This window comes from Carettochelys insculpta, chromosome 2, assembly GCF_033958435.1.
Source record: "Carettochelys insculpta isolate YL-2023 chromosome 2, ASM3395843v1, whole genome shotgun sequence".
Classification (NCBI taxonomy): Eukaryota; Metazoa; Chordata; order Testudines; family Carettochelyidae; genus Carettochelys; species Carettochelys insculpta.
The window spans coordinates 260,564,415-260,588,973 of record NC_134138.1 but is presented as its reverse complement, the minus strand read 5'-3'; the positions used below and the strand labels follow the sequence as shown (position 1 = coordinate 260,588,973).

The following is a 24,559-nucleotide window of genomic DNA, read 5'->3' as shown; positions in this document are numbered from 1 at the left end:
AGAAAAGCATTCGGATTATGAATATTTGCCTTGCAATAGTTAATATCAGTCCCATAACATGCTATGTTCTGTAGGAGGTAAGTTTCCATGGCACAAGTAGTCAAATAATTTTTCATGTATTATATTGTTACGGTTTTCAAAAATTAGCACAAAATGGTATGGGCTAGGAACAAAAATAGGTTGTCAGGAAATCATCTATGTATTGTCATGTTTCTAATCAAGTTCCTCTTTGGAAGCTTTTTTCTCCTCCATTTTCTGTTATCCTGAATAGTTTGTTATTTAATCAATTATTTGACTCATGATTAATTACTGTCATTCTTATGTGATAGTTATACCTAGATTGATGTTTATCTAGGAAGGGGAAAGAAGTAAAGGCACACACATATAGAACAGAACAGCTGTCAAAGTCCAGACTGGGCTCTTCCACGGTGTATCACTTTTTGTATCTCACTTTTGAAAATGTAAACTCTTCAGTGATCTATGCACACATCATTGAACCAAGACTTCATGCTAAATCAAGGATGATCCTTTTAATTTCAGACACATGAGTTCAAATCTAACTCAGATCTGGAAAGGTTATACAGTCATAATTCATCACTTGTCCACACTACAAAACCATCAATTTGGCATCGATTTTGCATGTGTAATATTTCTTAAATGCCCTGTTTTCAACTATGTTTATTCAGGTCCTTGGAGTACAAATGTGTAAATCAGTCTGTTAAGAAGAAAACTGCTCACTAGTACATTATCCAAAGTTATCCAGAAGCCAAACACCTTATTTTTATTCAAGAGGTAATCTAAAATCTTTTCCTGATGACAGAGCCAGATGGAAAGGGAGATGACATGAAGGTTCTGTAGTATATCTACCCTGTTTCAGTAACACTACAAATCAGTGTTCCCTCTCTCTTTCTGTATCTCTGCCAGAACATTATTCTTCGGTGTTCTGTACTGTCACTTTAGAGTAGGCCACGCTGTCCCTTTCAGACTCTTGTGTTTTATGATTCATCAGGCACAAATTTTATTGAGACTCCCTAATCTCCTTTCCAAACTACCAGTACTTTTTCACAGCCTCCCAGATGTCACATTAAGGTTTATTTTTGTTTGTTTGTTTTTAAATGTAATAAAGGAACAATAAAACAGAAAACAGCTCTGTGTATCAAACTGGGCAAAGGCTGTCAAGTAACCTGCTGAGCAAACTTCGACATCCCACTCAGAAGTAATTAGTGTAAGAGCTAATCTCACACTAGTACATTAAAACCATCAGCAAACCTAATATTGTCAAAATATTTTAAATTATGCATCTTTGATACCTGACAGGGCTTTTCTAAATTATTACTTAAAGATAGCATGCATGTTAGAAAGCAGCAAGTACAAAAGAATAGCATTATCCTCTAGTATCAAAATTACACTGTATACTCCTGAAAGTGAAAGTTTCATAACCACCCAAAGCATCTAGTGCCTAGGCAATTGTACTTCTAGAAGAACAGTACACTTTAAAACATTAGAAATTCTATCCTAATCTAAAATGAGACCTAAGGTGCACTCACACATAGGGGAAGATGGACCCACTGACAGTCAACCTTCCAGGGTTCAATTTAGCATGTCTAGTTGAGACATGCCAAATCAAATTGTCATAACGCTGCTGTTGACCCCAATACTCTTGGCAGTTGTTAGGAGTAAGGGAAGTCAACAGGAGACTTTCTCCCACTGACATTCAGCTGTGAAGACAGCAGTAAAAGTAAATTTTAGATACGTCAGCTCCAGCTATGCAATTTTCATAGCTGGATTTGCTTATCTAAAATCGATTTTACCTCCTAGTAGAAACCTGGCCTGAAGTTGCCAGGCACAGTCATGAGTTCTTATCTAGATCAGAAACCCTCAACATAAAATAGAAATGGCAAGTTCTAACCAGGAACTGGGGGGAGCAGGGAAATTAATATTTAATAACAACATATTTTTATTCTGTGATATGCTATGTTCAAAAGCCACAGGGCAACTAACAAAAATGTTTCTAAACCCCTTACTAACCAAAGACCCAAAACAAGCCCAGTACTGAAACAAAACAATAATCCTTTAAACACACATCAAAACACACAATAAATAATGCACCATTCCACTCACCAAAACACTGTCACTCATGACTCAGGCCATAATTTACCAAGACAGAAAATATCTTCCCATGTATAAACCAAAACTCAGAGGCAAACAAAAGCTTCTTGAATTATATCAAAATTTTACTTCTGTATGTGTCCTTGACAGAGAAGGCTCTGCCTCCTGTCCACTTGAAATAACACTATGGAATGAATGTTCAGCAGTGGTTCCAAGCACGTCAAGTTTAATCATCAAGACAAGATACAGAGGAAAGCTAAGGAAGACTAATGCTATGTTATTTCCAGTTTTACATACTTCTTTAATCTCATTTGCTGCTGCATAGTGGACAGGCAGTCCAGCTCTTGGAGCATGAATGAAGGTCCACCAATAGTTATCATGCTACTGTGTTCTGCAGGACGTATGGCCATGAGTGATTCTCAAGAGTAACTCAAAATAAAGTATATCACATTACAGCCGTGTCTACACATGCACGCTACTTCGAAGTAGCGGCACTAACTTCGAAATAGCGCCCGTCATGGCTACACACGTCGGGCGCTATTTCGAAGTTAACTTCGACGTTAGGCGGCGAGACGTCAAAGTCGCTAACCCCATGAGGGGATAGGAATAGTGCCCTACTTCGACGTTCAACGTTGAAGTAGGGAACGTGTAGTCGTTGCGCGTCCCGCAACGTCGAAATTGCCGGGTCCTCCATGGCGGCCATCAGCTGAGGGGTTAAGAGACGCTCTCTCCAGCCCCTCAGCTCAATGATGGCCGCATAGAGCGGCCCTTTAAAGGTCCCCTCCCCCTCCCTTCCTGTGCAGGAAGCTGAGGGAACGTGCAGGCGGCAGCCCACACAGGCGGCCAGCCTGCACGTCCCTCAGCCACCCACCCAGCTGCAATGGCTGCCCGGCAGCCCCCCCCCCCCACCCTCAATGCCCCCAGGGGACCCCCCCCAAAGGGAGCCAGGGCAGCCAGCCCAGCCAGGCGGGCAGCCAGGCTGGCAAGCGGCAGCGGGGCCCCTCCTGGACAGAGGCCGAGCTGCAGGACCTGCTGGGGCTCTGGAGCGAGGAGGAGGTGCTCCAGATAATGGGGAGCAAGAGGCGGAACACGGATGCGTTTGCTCGGCTGGCCGACGGCCTGGCTGCCCGGGGTCACCCTGCCCGCACTCCTGATCACGTCAGGAGTAAGGTGAAGGAGCTGTGGCAGGGTTACTCACGGGCCCGGGATGCGGCCAGCCGATATGGGGCCGCCCCCGTCACTTGCCCCTTTTACAGGGAGCTCAGGGACATCCTGGGCCCCCAGCACACCTCCTCCCCTCCGGCCACCCTTGATACCTCGGCCAACAAGCCCCAGCAGGCCCTGCAGCCGGAGTCCGCCCCGGAGGTAAGCCCTGCACCCCGGGGGCCCTGCCCGGAGCCCACCCCCGGGACATCGCAACAGGAGAAGGAGGAAGAGGGCTCCTCCTCTGCAGAATCCGGGCTGCAGATCCTCCTCCTGCCATCCCGGAGCAGCAGCCAGGCCTCCGCCCCCCCGGGGATCTCCGGACTGTGGGAGCGGACTGACAGGTAGGTACCCCCCTCTGGTGTACACCCCTGGGCTTGAGGGGCGGGGGGTAATAGATATGTGTCCAGGGCCCCCCACATGCTCACATGGCCATGGCCCCAAGGACAGCAGGGCCATGGCCCTCACAGCACTGCATCAGCCCCTGCCCCCCCGCACCCCGCACGACAGTGCCATGCCCCATCCCCAGGCCAGGGGGAAGCGGAACCTCGAGGGGCCCCCGGGAGGAGGGGATGGGACACCCCGCAGCAGCAGCATGTGATGGAGTCGGGGGAGTGTAAAAGGGAGACTCAGGCTACATATGAGCAACAAGAGCCGAATAGCTCCCAGGGGCAAAGGATGATCCTGGGGCTACAGCTGGCAGGTGACACCTCTGCCCTGAACAAAGAGGAGGGAGGAGCCGAGCTGGCTTGGAATTGGGGGAGGAGGGCGGGGGCCACAGGTAGAGGCTAGGGGAAGGGAGAGCTGGAAGGCAGCCAGCCTGAGGAGGGGAAAAGCTGCATCCCAGAGGGGCCCCCCTTGGGGTCTTCTCCCCACGAGGGGTTGGAAGGACTGTCTCTTCCGACAGCTGGTGCTGTCACTCCTGGGAGAAACTGGGCATCTGTGGCCTAAGAAACCTCTCCTGCTGTCAGACCCTGCGGGGTGAAGTGAGAGTCGCTCCCACCAGGGGACGAGGTGCAGGGCAGGGGGACCCCTGAACCCCATCCATCACAGGAGCATCTCCCGGGGACGGGGATGGGGAACCTGCAGCACAGGGCTGGGGGGACAAAGGCCACGGCTCGGGGCCCACACTAACGCCTGTCTCCATTCTTCTTCCCCCCCTCCTCTCCTGTGTCCCGCACCTGCACCATCAGAAGGACCGGAAGACAGCGCCGGCGAGGCCTCAGTGGTCCCGGAGAGCCTTCCGGGACCATTGCTCCAGGCCAGCCCCTCGGCCGAGGACCGACCGGCCCCACGGCGGGCTAGACGGCGGACCCCGCACCACCACCACCCAACGGCGACGGACCCCCAGCTGTTGGCCATCCACCGACGGCAGCTGGAGGTCGCGGAGCAGCAGCTGCAGCTGCAGGAGCGGGCGCTGGCCTGGAGCCAAGAGGCATGGGGGCCCTACATGGAGACTTTTAACCGCCTGGTGGACTACCTGGCCCCCCATGCCGCGCTGGCCGCCGCAGCGCCCACCCTGCCTGCTCCACCAGCCCCACCACCAGCTGCTCCGCCCGTCGCCGTCCCGTCCGCCGTCGCCCCACCACCCACCGCCGAGGGCCGGAGCACCGAGGGACCCCTGGAGCCACCTGAGACTCGCTGGGCATCATATCTTCCGTTCCGGCCCGCCCCCAGCCAGCCCCGGACAGGGCTGCGACTGTGGCGGGGCTCCCGGCCGGCCACACCCAGTGCCAGGCTATAGGGGCTAGGGGCCCAGGACGTGGCCCCCCCCTTGTATATAGTTTAAACTTATTATTTGGTGCCCCCCGTTTGCCCCGTCCCCCCCATGTAAATAGTTCTCCCCTTTATCCTCCCTGGTTTTCTTTTTATTAATGCGGACACTTGCTTCTTAGTATTGTTTTATTTGTACATATTAGTTTGTTTCCACATGTTTGTATATAGTTTGTTCTTGTTTCATATATTTACAGTTAAAAAAAAAAGTTCTGAAAGAAAAAGAAGTTTAAGTTCAGCCACAAGTGCGTGCTGTCATTTGTCCAGGAAAAGTGGGAGGGGGGTGCGGTGGGGTGCTCCATGGTGTGGGCGTTGGGGCAGGAGTGTGGTGGAGGAAGGGGCGGGCAGTGGGGGGCCTGGGCAGAGTTCACCCCGCGGCCTCATCATGGAAGTGGGCCCGCAGGGCCTCCCGGACCCGGGTCCCTTCGGGGTCCACCTGCCGCCTGGGGGCAGCAGGTGGCTGGACGTCTGCCCTGCCGGCCTCCGCAGCCCAACCCTGGAAAAAGGTCTCCCCCTTGCTCTCCACCAAATTGTGCAGGGCGCAGCAGGCACCCAGAATCTGGGGGATGTTGTTGGGGCCCGCATCCAGGCGGGTCAGGAGACATCTCCAGCGTCCCTTCAGGCGGCCAAATGAGCACTCCACCACCTGGCACGCGTGGTTCAGGCGCTCGTTGAAGCGCTCCTGGCTAGCGGAGAGATGGCCCGTGTACGGGTGCATGAGCCACGGGCGGAGCGGGTATGCTGCATCTGCGATGATGCAGAAGGGCATGCTGGTGTCCCCCAGAGGGATCTCCCGCTGGGGGATGTAGGTCCCCGCCTCCAGCCGGCGGCACAGGCCCGAGTTCCGGAAAACCCGGGCGTCGTGGGTGCTGCCAGGCCAGCCCACATAAATGTCCTGGAAACGTCCCCGGCTGTCCACCAAGGCCTGGAGGACGACAGAATGGTAGCCCTTGCGATTCAGGTATCGTCCTCCACTGTGATGCGGGGCGCGGATGGGGATGTGAGTCCCATCCAGAGCCCTGAAGCAGTTGGGGATGCCCAGGGTGGCAAAGGCCACGATGGTGGCATCTGGGTCCCCCAGCCTCACAAGCCTGTGCAGGAGCATGGCGTTGATGGCACGCACAACCTGCAGAGAAAACACATGGGACAGCACCAATGAGGGGTGAGCAGGGTGTGCATGGCCCTGCTCTGCCCTGCCCTCCTCTGCCCGGGCCCCCCTCCCCTGCCCTGCCCTCCCCTCCCCTCCCCTGCCCTGCCCTCCCCCCGTGGGTTCTCTTACCTCCATGAGGACAGCCCCGACGGTGGCCTTGCCGACACCAAACTGCTGCCCCACGGATCGGTAGCTGTCGGGAGTGGCCAGCTTCCAGACAGCGATGCCGACCCGTTTCTGCACTGTGAGGGCACGCCGCATGGCCGTGTCCTGGTGCCTGAGTGTGGGGGTGAGCCACTGGCACAGCTCCATAAATGTCTGCCGGCTCATCCTGAAGTTCCTGAGCCAGCAGTCGTCGTCCCACTCCCCAAGCACCAGCCGCTCCCACCAGTCGGTGCTGGTGGGGTAGCTCCACAGCCGCCGGTGTGTGAGGCGGGGGGGCGGGGGTGGGGTGCTGCAGGGTTAGGGGTTGAGCCCTGCTGCCCTGGGGGCAGCTCCTCCTCCGGTGTAGCAAGGAGGTGCTCAGCTGCCTCCCGCATGGCATGGAGCAGGGCAAGCCCTGCTCCTGCCGGGAGGGCTGGGTGGACCTCTGGCTGCTGCTGCTGCTGCTGCTGGGGGTCCATGACTGCGGCGCTCGGGGCCTGTGTGCCTATGGCTCCTCAGACCGCGTGCTGTGCAGGCTGAGTGTGTCTGGGAGGGGCCCTTTAAGGGAGTGGCTAGCTGTTGCCCCGGAAGCGCTAGTCCGCCCTGTGCCCCTGTCTGCACCTGTGCCTGGCATCCCTATTTCGATGTGTGCTACTTTGGCGTGTAGACGTTCCCTCGCTGCGCCTCTTTCGATGTTGGGCTGCGCAACGTCGACGTTGAACATCGACGTTGCCGGCCCTGAAGGACGTGTAGACGCTATTTCTATTTCGATGTAGTGTGCACGTTTAGATGTAGCCTAGGTGTCAGAAAGGGTATACACAGGGCCTCTTTTTAAAAACCATACCTTTCAAATATTATATAAGTGCCACTAAAACTGGGTTTCCTCTTTCAGCTTGTGATCAGAGATAATGCCTAAATTCTTTGAATTTCTATCCCATTCGTAACTTTACTATCTTGCATCTAGTTGGTTTCAATAAGTCATTGAAAAAGCACCAAGATACAAAGTTTCTGTTTGGAAAAGACACACAGACTTTATCTTCCTACTAAAAACAGAATTTTATTTTTACCTGGATAACTAGTGTGTGAGAGTGAGCATCAGGTAAAAACACAGGGAAGACAAGCCACCCCAAATTTTCACAAAGAGGTAATTGTTCTAAGGTCAACCCAAAGTGGAGGCTATAGTGCTGACCTCACCTAATTTACCACATAATAAAACTAAAATGCTTATCTTCTCTGTGTTTTTAACTAGGGATAGCTCATGCACACTACGTACCCCAAGGTGAAACAAAACTTTTCAGAAGACAAGACAAGGCCAAATATAGTTCTGCATAGCATATTGAGCATAAATCAGATAAACCCATTTTATCAGCTCCCTGAAGGTCTTCACATACACTCGGACCAGCTACAGTGACAACACTGACCTTATGTAACTTAATAAGAGAGAGCAGAGGGCACTGTAAATAGAGTAGAAGCTGCTTTCAGACAGATGAAGAACTCAATAGAATGATTCTCCAGCTTGACATCTAGCTCTAATATTAAGTATCCAATATTCAGAGACTAGTTTTGAAAATCTGAGCCAAAGTTAATCTTCGCTTACCCAAATGAAAACACCTTACTAATCCTCACAGTATGTTGTGAAGCAGAAGTGTACATAAAATGCTTTGAAGATGTAAAATACTAAATAACTGTTAATTGATCCTTTAGCTTTTACAATAAAGTGGGGAACTTCTGGCCTATGGACCAAATATGACCCCCTACTTAATTTGATTTGGCCCACAGCAAACAAATTTGGCATGGGCCAGAACCCCTGCAAGCAGGGAGGAAGCCAGGTTTCCTCTATATGGCTTCTAGGTGCAGACATGCCAACAGACCATCAGGGAGGGAACAGGGAAATTCCAGGGCTATGTGTGTCACCCTGCCCCAACAGTTCCCACTGTCCTAGCCAGTGGGAGCTGTAGGGACAGGGTAGAGCACACAGGAAGTGCCTGGCACCACCTTGGCAGCTTCCAGGAACGGCACAGGTTCAGGGCAGGGGAGAGCTTGCCTTAGCCCTGCTGTGCTGCCTACTGGGAGCTGCCAGAGGTAAGTTGTGCCACCATATTTTGCATCCCCCCCTACACACATACACACATGAACTCCTAACCCCAGCCCTGAACCTCCTCCCATAGCTTACACCCCACTCCAAACCCTGCCAAATGTGAGAACCCCTTCCTGCAGCCTAGCTCACTCCCAGACCTCATACCACCTTCTGCACTCCCTTGCCTAAGGTCAGAACCCCCACACCCTAACCTGCACCTAAGCCTGCACTTCCTTCTCTCTGCCCCAGCCTTGAGCTCACTCCTGCACTCCAAACTCCTTAGCCCCAGTATGGAGGCCCCTCCTGCAACAAAAAACCCTCATTTCTGGCCCCAAACTGGAGCACTCAGGAAGCCCTGAGCCTCCATGCTCCCTCACAGGGTTGTGTGTGGCCCATGACTGATTTTTGTTGTGGGTCAGTGCCCCCCCATAGAAAAGAGGTTCCTCGTCCTTATTTTAGGATACCCTCTAGCCCTAAGTAATTTTTCAGAGATAAAAGAAGACACAAGAATGCCCCCTTCTCTAATTTAATGTTGTATTTTGACAATCCCCTCCACATCCTGTTCACTCAAAGAATAATAAGAATAACTTGATCTTAGATAAGATCTCTATGTACCACAAGTGGTTATGGGAGACCCTCCAGGTATATATGGCTTAGTTTGGATACTAATTCTAAACCTATGCATATGTTTTTCTTTTGTCTGAAAGTTAGGTTGAAAATCTCAGGAACACGTTTACTTTTGAGATCTCCAGCATTTCATGAGGTCGTATTAGACAATTTATATTGAGAAAGTGCATACTTGGATGAAAAATATTATGTGACCCAGCTGCAGCTCTGCTTGCAAGCAAAAGTTGGGCTGGAAGAAAGTTCTACACAGAAACTTGTTATAACACAATTTCACAGAGGGCTGGGCCCCTTGCTGGCCACGGGAGGAGCTCCAATGAGGGCTGTGCTGGACCCTGCACTGGCCAGGGGAGGAGCTGGGGCTGGCATTGTACCGGGGAGGGGTCCATTGGGGGGTGGAGGCTGGGCCCTGCACTGGCAAGGGGCTCTGTTGGGGGATGGGATGGGCTCCACTCTGGCTGGGGGGAGGGGCTGGGCCTGGCATGGTGCGGTGGGGGAGCTTCATAGGAGGGGTTGGGCTGGTCCCCACACTGGCCAGAGGAGGGGCTGGGGCTGGCACAGTGCAGTGGGGAGGGGGTCTCCATTGGGAGGCTGGACTGGGCCCTATGCAGGGTGCAGGAGGGGCTGGGACAGTGCAGGGAGCTCTGTGGAGGACTGAGCTAGGCCCTCCACTGGCCAGGAGGGTCTGGGGCTGGCACTGTGTGGGGGGAGGTCTGTTGGAGGCCTGGGCTGGGGGAGAGGTTGAGGCCAGCATAGCACGGGTGGGACGTGGTAGAACCTTGCCCGGACAGATGGACAGACACACCAAAAATAATATATATCATAAGATCAAAGCACGTACTATTGCAATTTGAAATATTTCAGCAGAAGCTTGAATTTGGATTTAATAAAACACTGATGATTACTGCGAAGCCTTGAAAAGCTCATACACAAGTTTATACAGCTGGTCTACAAAAACTCTACCTTTTCTAACAGAAATGCCTTGTCAATACAAATATAGCTGTACACATCTGTTCACTAAGCAGCATTCCATCCTACTAGGTGATGATCTGGAAAACCTTGAAGTGTAACACATTAAGTGCAAGAAACTGCTTCACGATTCCTTACTCTATTCCCTTGTCCTCCATAGCACATTTTCCATTTATGACTTGTCATCAACACACACAATCGGTAACATCCCAAAATGTTCATGGAAGCACTGCAGCATAAGAAAAAAGATATTTTAAACTATTTGGAGACATTCAAACTTGGAAAGATTCATAACTCTAAGTAGTCATGCTTGCAAGACTTTGATACATTGTATTAATCTATGTCCCCTCTAACCAGAGCAGCTTGCATATATAAAGTAATATTGATTTGGCTGTGCTTGTGTTTATATAGGCTTTTGGGGACACAGTGTCTATAAACACTGTTTCCGACATTAAACCATGTCTTCCTGTGAGAGGTTTAGTTGCTGTCAATGAGGCTTGACTTAATGATCCAGTGTGGCAGCCACTAGAGTTAATTAACTTTTTCCATTCACCTCACAGTTCGTTTTTGCAATCAGATCTTATCTGCACAATCCCTGTTATGGTTTCATGCTCCACAGAGGTTTGCAACAACTGCATATTCCATTAATAAAACCCTCTTGGAGAAGTTTAGTGCTCCCTTGGTGGGAAATGAGAACATTGGTTCTAAGAAAGGATATGAAAGAAGCAGAAAGATACCGAGACGGAAGCAAATGATCTGGAGATTACTTATAGGAAACAATGCCAGTGCTCTATATCAGCAGCTCAAATATTAGAGAAAAACACAAAAAGCTCGGAGTGGCTATTTTCAAAGTACAGTAAACTCTTTCATATCCAGCATTCTATTACCCAGAACTCTCAAATAACTGGCATTTTAACCATAAGTAAATTTTAGTTATGTTTTCCATAAGTACAGTATAGTGAAAGTAAATACAAATAAATACAGCAAATACAGTGTAAGTTTACAGTGTACAGTACTACTGTTGTTGACAAATAAAATACTCTGAATACATTTCTGTTTGTTTCTTAATGTCTAATCTTGTTTTTCCTTAGTGTTATGCATTGCTAGGTATACCTCTCTAGTATCCAGAATATTTGAATATCCAGTAATGTCCCAGTCCCAGGGCTGCCAGATATGAAAGAGTTTACTGTAACAGCCAGCTCTACACCCTCGGCTGTTTGCCTCAACACCAGGAAACAGCACAGTGTTATTTTATAGGAAAAGACAGAACATGCTTCATTGCTATTTTCTATCAGCATCTAAAATTTTGCTTTAAATCTTGTAATTTGATTGCTGCAGAGCAGCATAAGACTGATGTTTTGCATAAACTGCTTTACTTATGCACAATGCAAAACACAACATCCCATTTTCCAAATATTCAGTCAAAAATGAGATTAGAAAAGCATTAAATATACAGCTACAGGAAATGTTCTAAATCTACATATATTCAATTTGCTTTCAGAGTTCTTCTGAAAACTCCTTCCTGAGGCTTCATTCACTCTCTCTCTCTCTCTCAGATGCAAATACCCTACTCTCCTCTGCCCAGTTCCTGATTTTATTCACCTTGCTATTCATTTACTGTGCTTACTCCAGTTTCTGTTAGCCTCAGCATGTTTATCCATCTGCTTATTTCATGTAAGAACTGAGATGCTTATGTGGGAACATCCATTCCCCAGTTTTATAGAATTCCAAGTTTTCTCTGTTTTCTATTAATGCCTAGAAACAATACCAAACTGCTCGTATATAGCATTTGCATCCATAGATCTCAAAATCCTTTACAAAAGGTGACAACTATCCTAACCGCCTCAACCTCCGTTTGTAAAGATAAGGAAACCGAATCATTGAACTGACTTGCAGTATGTGAAATCAAATGGCAGCTAAACCTTTTTACCCCAAATCCTGCATCTCTCTCTATGAACACTCCAAAACGCACACTCAAAGTCTGCTTCCTTGGCTAGTCTTCATATCATTACAGTAAACATAAAACAATACACTTCCTTTTAGCTATGTGTTGAATAAGTGCAGTTCAGGTAAACTGATTCAAGATTCATGGAAGAAAATTAATATTACTTGAATGTGACAGAATGTAGCAAATGTAAAAGAGAACTCAGCACTAAGGCCAAAAAAGGCCTCATATGCTATAACACTGATTGCTACACAGATGAACGTACAGTCGTTCCTGCACTGAAAGATGACATATGGCCTCACAGATGTATATGATGTGATGAATGAACCTCTCTCATCTCAGCTATTTACACCAGCTCTTGTGATCCAATTATTATTTTTAATGCCACAAAGATATGTTTAATTCTCCTTTTCTTTGATCTATGGAAATGTTTGTCACAAACTTGTAGTATTTCATTCTTTAGGGGAAAAAAATCCACTTGGGCTGAAAAATTAAGTTATTTTCTTTCAAAAAATTTCAATTCTTTGTACTGCACAATTTGCAGACTCAGGAATATCTAGAGAATTTCAAAGATTTTATTTAAACAGCTTAGGGAGAGAAGGTAATGCTCAAAAGTAAACAGTCCTCACATTTTCTGTTAAATGTAAAAAAGAGGCACGGCTTGTTATATTTTAATTTTCATTCCCCCAGTTCCTGTTTACTTGAAATTTTCAGTTTTTGTCTTCTTCAGATCCTTGAAAGCTTGAAAAATAACATTAATTTTAATTACTTTGATCCTGCTCTTTTACAAACTTTGATGATTTTCCTTATGTTTTAAAATTAAGCTTGACTTCTCTGCTTTTTTTTTGCTTTGATTCCAGTATACTTTATTTACTTTCTCGTGAGCATTATTGATGATATCAGCATAATTCTGTGAATAACGTTTATTATTTGAATAAAGACTATGGCACAGGAGTTGAATACATTCATGTAGGCCTCTCAAAAACATTGCTACTAAGATTGTTTTATGAATGTGTATTATACTTGTAATAAATCTATATTTATCAATATCAATCTATGTATTGTACTATTTCACAGTCATAAAAATATTTTGAAGCACCCTATACAGATACTGATCCCTCAGGACATTACTGATTTCATACAGCACATTAACCACCCTGGAATGAAACCAAAGTGGTTGCTGTTAACACTCTAGTAGACTTTGATCTGCAGCCACCCACTCACAGATCTGTGTCTGTTTTGTTGTCTCACTACAGGGAAACAGGAAGACGAGAAGAAGGAGGCTGCTTAATGCTTCTGTAGTATTAGCTCAGGCAAAAGAACAAGGAAGCAGTATATTCAGAAAAAAAAATGGTAGCATCCTGAGCAGAGGGAGAAAGATTCCTTTTGAGCTCTCCATTTACTTATGAGACCATAAAAAGTTGTCTTGAAAAAAACAATGAGGATCATAATTACTTAACTTAAACTAATGGATCAGCGACTTTCAAGATAGACTATTATGGTTTTAAAAGTTAAGATATTGTTATTCCAATATGCCTAACTTAATTTCCAATTATGTCCAGGAAATTTTGTTAGTCATGATATTGTCTAAAGCCTAGAGAAACAGCAACTCCATTTAATTCTTCCTAACAACTATTTATCAGTCCCCGACATAAAAATCTTCATTCATAATTCTGTTCACTCGTAACTTCGTTACTTATTAAACTGACCCTACATGTAATTACAGAGGACAGATAGGGCAACAAAACAAATCACTCAAACTTACCATTTATGCAGATCTCAAAAGGTTTGCAAAGGTCATCCTCAAACAGGCAGCCTAGAACACAACAGAAAAGTAAAATCAGTTCAGTTTTCAAACTGTGGATAATTGGTGCAGCGTACAGACTTCTCAGACTATTAAATCCTTAGTGTGATGCAGACATTTGTTTGACCTTCAATTTCTAAATGGGGCAGTACAGAAAAATTAAGAACATAGAAAGAAGATTGTTTCAGACAGCGCCTCTCACTAAACATCTTTTTCCAGCAAAACACTGTGCGTACTTCTCCCCATCCCTTCTTTGCAAAGGTAAGTATCTTCCTCGTTCCTCAGAAGAATATGAAAAGCCTCATATTCTGCTCATCCATTTAGGTGTAATCACTAATTAGAGTAAACTGAGACCAGCACAGTGATCTAGTGTAGCAAGGAATTCAGAAGTCCTCTCAGTCCACTCTGCTTGACGTAACCCGAAGCTGGTAATCTGGCAAGTATTGCTCAAGAGCTAGAATGAAGCAGAACTGGATTTAGGCACTGATGTCATAAAGCCATTCCTGGAGCCCAAACTCAGACTACCAGCTATTATTTAAAAACATAAAAGCAAGATTCTAACCCACATGGTGCCGAGAAAACCTTTACAGCAGGGCTGAGTGTGCCAAAGCAGCAATGCCTGCCTCATTGCCTCAGTTTGCAGACTGTTTGGAGAGCTAACTCTAAGAGAAGGGAACTGCCTCCTTCTTACCTCAGTGGGATGTTCTCTCCCAGATTCACTGTTCGGACAGTCCCTTCCATTAAACCCAAACAGAAGACTGCATGTGGTTACAAAGGAGTCATAGCCTGCTTATTCATACAGATAGATCCTCACTGCTGGGGAAAGTACTGTCCCCCACCCTTTCTTCTCAAAAACAATGAGAAGTCCTGCAGCACCTTATCGACTAACAAATATTTTTGAGCATAAGCTTTGGTGCATCTGACGAACTGGGTCTTTGCCCGCGAAAGCTTATGCTCAAAAATGTTAGTCTATAAGGTGTCACAGAAGTTCTCGTTTTTGCAGATACAAACTAACACGGCTACCTCTGTGATACCCTTCCCTTTTGTTAGCGGCACACTCTCATTGATGGGAGTCCTGATACTGTTCCTGTTGTTTCCCTTTAGAGAGGGCCCCTGTTGCTCTTCCTGGAAGGAGAAGAGGGTCACTCCAAATGGGGACCACACTGCAGATGAAGAGTCTCACTGCACAGGCATCATACTGTGCCCCAGTTTGTCTTAGTCCAGACCTTCTGTTCTTTAATTATTCCGTCTCCTGAACTTTGGGCCTCACACCTAGATAAAGAATGAGGATGCGAATGGGATTCACTCAGAAATAACAGACCATGAACGTAGGTCATGACTTTCACACGGATCTCATATTTCTTGACAAACATTGTGCTTCACAACATGTCTGAAAGATAGTTATTGCCTTATATGCACATTTGGGCACATGGAGTCCCAGAGATTAAACTGACTAAGCCAATGCCACACAGTGAATGAATACCAGGACAGGGCATCTCTCAGCACAGGGAACAAGTCACCAGCCTGTACTCCCAAGTCTGTCTGCCTCCTCAGATGCAGAAGAAGTACAAATACCGTCACTATTACATTCCCTTGGTCACAGGGAACAAAATGTATTGAGAGATATCTGGAGTCAGCTGCTCTAAACTAGAGTGAGTGAATGAAAGCCTTCATGCACACAAAATCCTGAGACCCTCCCCTGAGAGGGAAAGGGTTTAGAGGGAGGAATATATAAAGCGTTGGTAAGGGAAAGCCCACGTAATGATCTCTCTCACACACACAAAGCTGCTTGGCTATGCTCCTAAATGTGTTATGCCCTGTAGGCTGGAGGAATGGGATGAAAACACAGGCAGGGCCTTACACACATACATGGATGGAACCTGCCTGCACAGGATGACAGAGTGGCATATGCCTGTACCACATTTTGAATATCATTTTATATTATCGGTTGAATTCATCTTAACTTGCCCAAGGCAAACCTTACTAGACAGATGCCCTATCCAGGAAATATATTTGCCATCTCATCAGTCAGAAGTCATCAACTGTCTTCTCAACTATCAGCCCCTGTGGAATAATTGATTTCCACACTGGCAAACATGAGATCAGGATGAGTGGGGAGGAGCCAACTAAATGGCACGGTCCTGCTCTGCGCAGGGAGCCAACCATCATTGCACATAACAAGGCCTTCCAATAGAGATGGTGCAGGGGAGATTTTGCCCAACCTTAAACAACAGTAAACCTCAGACTCACAGAAGAGCTGAGCTGAGCCTAGGAGATGTGGCATCTCAGGGCTTCTGTGCTCCATGGTTAAAATTTCTGCGGTTAAGGAATTAAACCTGAAGGGATTAAACTGAAAGCTTAGAGTGCCCAGAGCACAGATGGAGCTCAGCGCCCCACATCTCAATGAAGGGTGACAAACAAGAGAAGTGAATCTTGGAAACATGCCCCACAAACCAAGAGCTAAAACCAAGGACCAGTCCCTAGCTAACTGACTTGGAAGTATGGTAGAACCTAGCAAGTGGATCCATTCATAACAGAATGGTGATTTTACAGTGAGGCAATATGTCAGGTTGTAACATATCAGTATTTTTTACAATGTGGAAAGGCCCAGAGAAGGCCTAAATTATGCTTTTAAAGAAGTGAGCGTGTTTAAACTGAAAAAAGGAAGAAGCAAAGCTCCATCAATATGAATATATGACTCAAATGCACTTGATCTATTTTGCATTATCAATCTATTTCCCATAAACAGCACAGTAGAAACTGATTTTTTACTATTTTACAGTCTATTTTAATAACAGCTAACTATTAGATGCTGATTAGAGCAAGGCATCTGATGCAATTAACACTGAAAGCCTAAGCCTTTAAGAGCAAATTAAGAAACTCAGTGTAGGGCAAACCATATTCAACCTTGATTACTGTAAAAAGTCTACATAGACCTCCAAACATCCTACAAATATATGAAATTTCAGATTACTCATTACCAGAGTTGAATGCTAGACATACTTCAGCCAGACAATCCATATGCTAATATAACTGCTAATTAATTTTTGTTATTTACTGTAACATTAGGAAGCACAATGTTTCATTTTAAATATCATCTACTTACTAATACTAATGATGCTAATGAGTCCCTCTTGAAGAATGAAGAGGCACTATATCCATCAGACACATAATTCAGTTCATGCATTACAGAAGATAAAAATACATTTCAGTTTCCACTAAAATAATTCCTCTTCTTCCTAACTTCCAGCCAACCACATGAAAAGTTGATGCAGTTACTTCAAGCCGTAATTGAATAAAGCAGTGTCAAACATTTTGTTTGTACAGGAGCACTTTAAAACCAGGATCACCATAAAACCATTCAGTTAGCTAAGGAGGACCACTCCTGAACTGGCTGAAAAGCCTCATGAAGAACAGGTCCTTTGACAAAGTCCACATTGGTCTACACCCTTCCACACATATGTGTATATGTATGAGTACAATTTTCCAGTAGTGTACAGAGAGGATGAAGAATTCCAGTAGTGTACAGAGAGGATGAAGAATTCTGGAGTTATAGTGGATAGTTCTCTGAAGACATCCACGCAGTGTGCAGTGGCAGTTAGTAAGGCAAATAGGATGTTAGGAATTATTAAAAAAGGGATCAATAATAAGACAAAAGATATCATACTTCCCCTATATAAAACTATGGTACGCCCACATCTTGAGTACTGCGTGCAGATATGGTCTCCTCACCTCAAAAAAGATATATTGGCATTAGAAAAGGTTCAGAAAAGGGCGACTAAGATGATTAGGGGCTTGGAACGGGTCCCATATGGGGAGAGGCTAGAGAGACTGGGACTTTTCAGTCTGGAAAAGAGGCGATTGAGGGGCGATATGATAGAGGTATATAAAATCATGAATGGTGTGGAGAAAGTGAATATAGAAAAATTATTTACCTTTTCCCATAATACAAGAACTAGGGGACACCAAATGAAATTGATGGCTAGTAGGTTCAAAACTAATAAAAGGAAATTTTTCTTCACACAGCGCACAGTCAACCTGTGGAACTCCTTGCCCGAGGAGGCTGTGAAGGCCAGGACTCTATTAGGGTTTAAAAAAGAGCTTGATAAATTTTTGCAGGTTAGGTCCATAAATGGCTATTAGCCAGGGATAAAGTATGGTGCCCTAGCCTTCAGAACAAAGGCAGGAGATGGATGGCAGGAGATAAATCACTTGATCATTGTCTTCTGTTCTCCTTCTCTGGGGCACCTGGCATTGGCCACCGTCGGCAGATGGGATGCTGGGCTGGATGGACCTTTGGTCTGACCCAGTATGGCCATTCTTATGTTCTTATGATGAGTATGGAGGGAGCTGATCAAGGACTTCTGGAATTGCTGATGGACAAAATTAGAATCATAGAATCATAGAACACTAGGACCGGAAGGGGCCTCGAGAGGCCATCGAGTCCAGTCCCCTGCCCCGACGGCAGGACCGACCACTATCTACACCATCCCTGATAGACATCTATCTAATCTGTTCTTAAATATCTCCAGCGAGGGAGATTCCACAACCTCCCTTGGCAACTTATTCCAGTACTTGACCACCCTGACAGTTAGGAACTTTTTCCTAATGTCCAACCTAAACTTCCCTTGCTGCAGTTTAAGTCCATTGCCTCTTGTTCTCTCCTCAGAGGCCAAGAACAACAAGTTTTCTCCCTCCTCCTTATGACACCCTTTAAGATATCTGAAAACCGCTATCATGTCCCCCCCGCCCCAATCTTCTTTTTTCCAAGCTAAACAAGCCCAATTCTTTCAGCCTTTCTTCATAAGTCTTGTTCTCCAGACCTTTTATCATTCTAGTTGCTCTTCTCTGGACCTTCTCTAATTTCTCCACATCTTTCTTGAATTGGGGTGCCCAGAACTGGACACAATATTCCAGCTGAGGTCTAACCAGCGCAGAGTAGAGCGGTAGAATGATTTCTCATGTCTTGTTCACAACACACCTGCTAATGCATCCCAGAATCATGTTTGCTTTTTTTGCAACAGCATCACACTGTTGACTCATATTTAACTTGTGATCTACTAGAACCCCTAGGTCCCTTTCTGCTGTACTCCTTCCTAGACAGCCTTTTCCCATTCTGTATGTGTGAAACAGATTACTCCTTCCTAAGTGCAGCACCTTACATTTATCTTTATTAAACTTCATCCTGTTTACTTCAGACCATTTCCTCTAATTTATCTAGATCATTCTGAATTATGACCCTATCCTCCAAGGTAGTTGCAACCCCTCCCAGCTTGGTATCATCTGCAAACTTAATAAGCGTACTTTCTATACCAATATCCAAATCATTAATGAAGATATTGAACAGAACTGGTCCCAAAACAGACCCCTGCAGAACCCCACTTGTTATGCTTTTCCAGCTGGACTGAGCACCATTAACAACTACTCTCTGGGTGCGATTAGCCAGCCAGTTATGCACCCACCTTATTGCAGCGCGATTTAAGTTGGACTTGCCTAGTTTGTCGATAAGAATATTATGCGAGACCGTATCAAATGCTTTACTAAAGTCTAGGTATACCACATCCACTGCTTCTCCCTTATCTACGAGTCTCGTTATCATGTCAAAAAAAGCTATCAGGTTGGTTTGACATGATTTGTTTTTTACAACATTACCAGGTACTTCAAAGGGAAGAAACAGAATAGATGGACCAATCCTCCATAAATTTATCTACAGGTTGCACCTCCAAAAATTGGCGTTCTGATCCAGCACCAGAGGGCCAGGGCAGAAGGGCATGCCAAGCTGGCTTCCTGGCAGCGGGGCAGCAGGAATGGGGCTGTAGGTGGCATCCTCTGGCAGCACCACACGGGGTTGGGGCTGGGGAACTTGCTGTGGTAGGCCAGCAGGGGTACTAGGGACCAGGGAGCACTCACCTCCCCTGGTCTAGCAAAATCCTTCATCTGGGACCAATGAAGTCCCAAGGGTGCAGGACCAGGGAGGTGCAACTTGCGTTTCTTTTTTGAACTCTGTTATAGTCTTGGCCTTCACAACATGTTCTGGCAAAGATGACCTCACAGGTTGACTGTGAATTGTGTGAAAAAACAACTTTTCAATCCTTTGCTTTTAAGATTTTGTGATAGATATGCTACATGTACAGCAGACCAAACTAACACAATATAAAGACTTCTTATATTAATAACATAAAAAGAAAACCGCAGAAATGTAGCACTTTAGAGACTAACAAAATTATTTATTCAGTGATGAGCTTTCATGGGACAGATCCACTTCATCAGATCAGACAGGATAGGATAGGATAGGATCTGATGAAGTGGGTCTGTCCCACGAGAGCTCATTACCGAATAAGTAATTTTGTTAGTCTTTAAAGTGCTACATTTCTGATGATTTGTTTTGCTGGAGTACAGACTAACACAGCTACCTCTCTGTTACTATTTAACATAAAAAGAGACAGCTTGCCAGTGATTTAAATAATGAGTGCCAAAAGAGTTTCTGTGCATAAGTAACGAGCACAGATCAGATAAATCAAAGTTAATTACAGAAAGTACAATCCACACTATGAAGTTCAGATGACCAGTCTAAATAACACAGGCAAAAAGGCTTCTTGTACCCAGAATTCACCAAGTGACAAGAATCAAAGTTTTTCCCTCTTGGTGGTTCTGCTGGTCCTCTGTCAAGAATCACTTGCTTTGTCTGTGGCTTTGAGAAGTTTCTTGTTATAAATACTTCTGAGGGAGAAATTCACTTCAGCCAAGGCAAGCATCATCCCCTTCTCCTCTTCCATCTGGGTTCCCTGGCACTCTACAAGGATAGGAGCCTGTGATACAGATTATACTCTGCTTTTGGAGAAACTTCCATTCTCAAGTAGCTAAAGAGCAGAATCAATAGGACCTATCATTTACCAGTTCTTACTTCTCTCCATCTAATTTATCTCCTTACAATTTTGTTCTCCATTATGTCAACATACCCAAGGTCATTCCATGGATACAATCAGCAAGAGAGTATTGCAAAGGCCCATTTCATGCTCTGAAGCTCTGGAGCGCAGAAACTGAGAATTTTAATCTCTTTAAGAGTAATACATTCCTCTTACTGGTTTCTAACAAAAATGATCCCTCCTAACCAGGCCAGGTCACAGGCATCCAAAAATGTAGTTCCGTTTGATTTATTATAGATCTTCTTTCTTAACACCAAAGACAAGGAAAGACAGATTTATACACTTATTAAAAACCTAGAATGATATAAAAACGTGTCACACATTAAATGGATTAAAGGCTCACAAACTGATAGGATTCCAAATATAACTGAATGGATGTTTCTCTACTGGGCTCCTGCAGGGATCAGTTCTAATCCCTACTCTATTTAACATTTTTATAAAAGTCCTAGAAGAAAACATAAAATCACCATCAGTGATGTTTTTATTACTTTAAATGTGCAGATGACATACAATTAGAGAAGTAGTAAATAGTGAGTATGCAACATAACTGATCAAGCAATCTGGATCTTTTGGTAAGCTATGCATAAGGAAACAATAAGCGTCTCCAGAAGCCAAGAATGCCAGCCATGCCTACAGGATGCATGAGGGCTCTGTCCTAGGATATACTGACTCTGGAAAAGATTTGGGGATTCTGACGGATAAGCAGCTGAGCATGAGAGTCTGGTGTGATGCTTGGGACAAAAGGGCTAATGCAGTCCCTGGATGCATAAGCAGAGGAATCTCGAGTAACAGGATAGCTATTATTTTACCTCTGCATTTGGCATGGGTGAAACTGCTGCTGGTATTTTGCATCCAGTTCTGGAGCCAACAGTTCAAAAAGGATGTTTCAGAGAAGAGCCATGGGAACATTTAAAGGGTTAAAAAACAAGTACTAGACCCAAGGTACTCAATCTACTTATTTTACCAAAGAGAAGGTTAAGTAAAGTACCTATGCGAAAATAAATATTTGATAGCGGACTCTTCAGACTAGCAGAGAAGTAGTATTATGTGAACCATTGGCTGAAAGTTGAAGCTAGGCAAATTCAGACTGCAAATAAGGCATACATTTTAACAGTGAGGTTAATTCATCACACGAACAATTTACCAAGGGTTGTGATGGAGTCGCTATTGCTCACAATTTTTAAATCAAACACTGGATATTTTTCTAAAAGATATCCTCTAGGAATTATTTTAGGAAAGTGCTGGAGAGTTGGGGGTAGGGCTTCCTAAGAGCCCTAGCAGAAGGAAAGTGGTGTGTGCACCCAGATAACTCCTTCTTCAGAAATTTGGGTGGGTATAGTTATTTACACCCCAGAGGATGAGACAATGAGAGAGGTGTGTGTATGTGGTTAAGAGGGGTGGAATAATTGCTGAATGACAGGCCAATGGGTTTCAGATGGACAGTAAGTGCCTTGGCTATGTCTGTGCTGGCAGCTGAATAACAAAATTTTTGTCTTTCAGAGGTGTTAACACACACACACACACACACACACACATGAAAGACAAGCACCAGTGTGAACAGTGGTCAGTGCACAGGGAGAAGGGTTCTACTTCTACTGGGACATTTACAGGTTACACTCCCTTTCCTGCTGCTGGAGAAAGGCAGATCCAGGGGAATCCAACCACTTCCAGTTGGAGAGAGGCAAACTTTTCCACTCCTGTACACATGAGTAAACAACTCGTTCAAAAGTAGAGCAAGTTCAACTCAGACCAGAGGCATGTCAGTCAGTGCACAAATATCACTGACTAACATTAACAGAGACTTCATATTGAGAGAGTGGGAGTAGATGCATAACCTGGATTAATGAAGCCACTGCTACTGCTAGCCCTTTGGGAACCCAAAGCAGGAATGTTTTGGGAAGGTCCCAGAGGTGCACACATGCACTCTCAAACTCACATAAAAATAATTAAAATGGGCACCTTGAGCTGCTCAGGGCCCAAAGCATTTCCTTAGTCTGCTTATGACTAGGGTTAGCTCTTAATAAAACAAATACTAAACTAGGATCTTTTCATCTCCCCTCCCCCAGTTGATTGTTTTATTGTGTTCTGCTGCCATATGCTAAGACTGTAAATTCTTAAGGGCAAAGACAGTTTTTTTTAATTCCATGTGTGTAAAATACCTAGCACAATGGAGCATGGATCCCTGACTGAGACCACAAGGCATTGTTATATATGACCCAAGCTAGAGAGGAATCCACTATGGAATAAATGGTTTCCATTTACATGCATGTATAAAAGCTTAAGTCTATGGCTGCACCCTGAAGCCTCAATCACAATATGTTTTAGTACCTTAATTGCTTTCTCTTTCAATATTACTCTTCCTTCAATTTGTGCTCGTAGGTGCGCTATCAATGCCCATGAGACATAGATAATGGCTATACTGATGCATCGCACTGACAATATTCCCTTTAATCTTTTCCATCCCTGTGCAGAATAAATTTTGTGAGACCCAGCGATGTGTGAACATGCACCTCCAACAGAAACACAAAACCTAGTTGTGGGTAGTCAGCTGGGCAGTATTTGAATTTCTCCTGAGTGGCTACACAATCATGCAGCTTACAGCTTATACTGTCCACAGCATACGAGTATATTCTCAGTATGTGAGGGGCTACTGCTGAGCTGACAGTCTGTCACTGCTTATTTTCAGCTTGTATGACAAACTGCTGTCTCAATCCCCTTGAATGGGGTTAGTATTGAACGCCCTTTAGAAATAAATAATTAAAGAAAACCTAAGTTATGACACTATTATTACCCTTGTTTTACTAGCAGTATATTAATACAAGGGCGATTACATCAATGTACTGCGCACCTGCTGGAGAGCATGCACAGCTGGTTCTAGGGGCAGTGCGAGCCAGGCGGTTGCCTGGGGCCAGCACTTTCAAGGGGCTGGCGAAATGAATTGGCTTGTGCAGGGCTGGAACCAGCTGGCACTTGCCACGTGGGGATGGGAGAGGGGTAGGGCCAGAGCTGAGCGACCTGGTGTAGCAGGGCTCGGTGGGAAGGCTCAGCAGAGAGGAGCGCAAAGCCTACCGTACCCCACCAAACACACACACCCAGTGGCCCCCATTTGCCATGGGGCCACCATTTAGTTAGGGCCGGCCCTGAGAGCACTGATAAGTGGTCACCACTACTGAAGATGTCAGCAGTAATAATAGCTTATGAGGCAAGAAGATGTGGTAAGGTCAGCGCCAGCAGAGCTCCAGCCATGCCATGTATATCTGACCGGATTTCAGAAAGCACAGGAGGTAAATGCATGCCTCTGGGTGTCTGTGTTGCATTTGATAACACGTTTTAATATACTTTGGTTTCCCCAACCAAAACTAAAGGCTGTTTTAATGCTGCTTCATTTAAGGGTCTTTCCTTTGATGGGGGCCACGAATTGCTCACATGCTTTCAGGAAGTGAATGGCAAGGATGGAGTCTTCTTCGAGTGGGAAGAAATGAGACATAGCTCTGATGACATTCTACCTATTAGACTGACCGGTTAGAGGCTGGACTCAATCCCTCCTTGATATAAAAATCACTGTAGAACAGTTTGTTTGTTGAGCTCACCTGAAAACTATAAGATGAAAACAATTCATTATTACAATCAGTCTAAAATTATTGAAAATGAGTCTAGAAATCTGTGCCTTTAACTCACAACAGCAGGAGTGATTTAGGTGATTTTATTTCACTAAAGCAACCAGGCACCTAAGGAAAATCTATACATGGTATATTAGTAGTCTTACAGTTCAGGAAAGCGAAGATCAGTTGCACTGCAGTCTAGACTATATAGCCCATTTCTTTAAAAACTAGAA

The 24,559-nt window shown here is 45.4% G+C and overlaps 1 protein-coding gene across 2 annotated transcripts in view; it reads right to left on the bottom strand.

The window, feature by feature from the left end:
* Positions 1 to 24,559, bottom strand: part of PTPRN2 (protein tyrosine phosphatase receptor type N2) — a 1,102,513-nt gene that overhangs the window by 958,001 nt on the left and 119,953 nt on the right. For both annotated transcript variants that reach the window (XM_074985055.1, XM_074985056.1), the window contains exon 2: positions 13,760 to 13,810. In XM_074985055.1, coding sequence (XP_074841156.1) covers positions 13,760 to 13,810 — 51 coding nt within the window. The remainder of the gene's footprint in view (positions 1 to 13,759; positions 13,811 to 24,559) is intronic.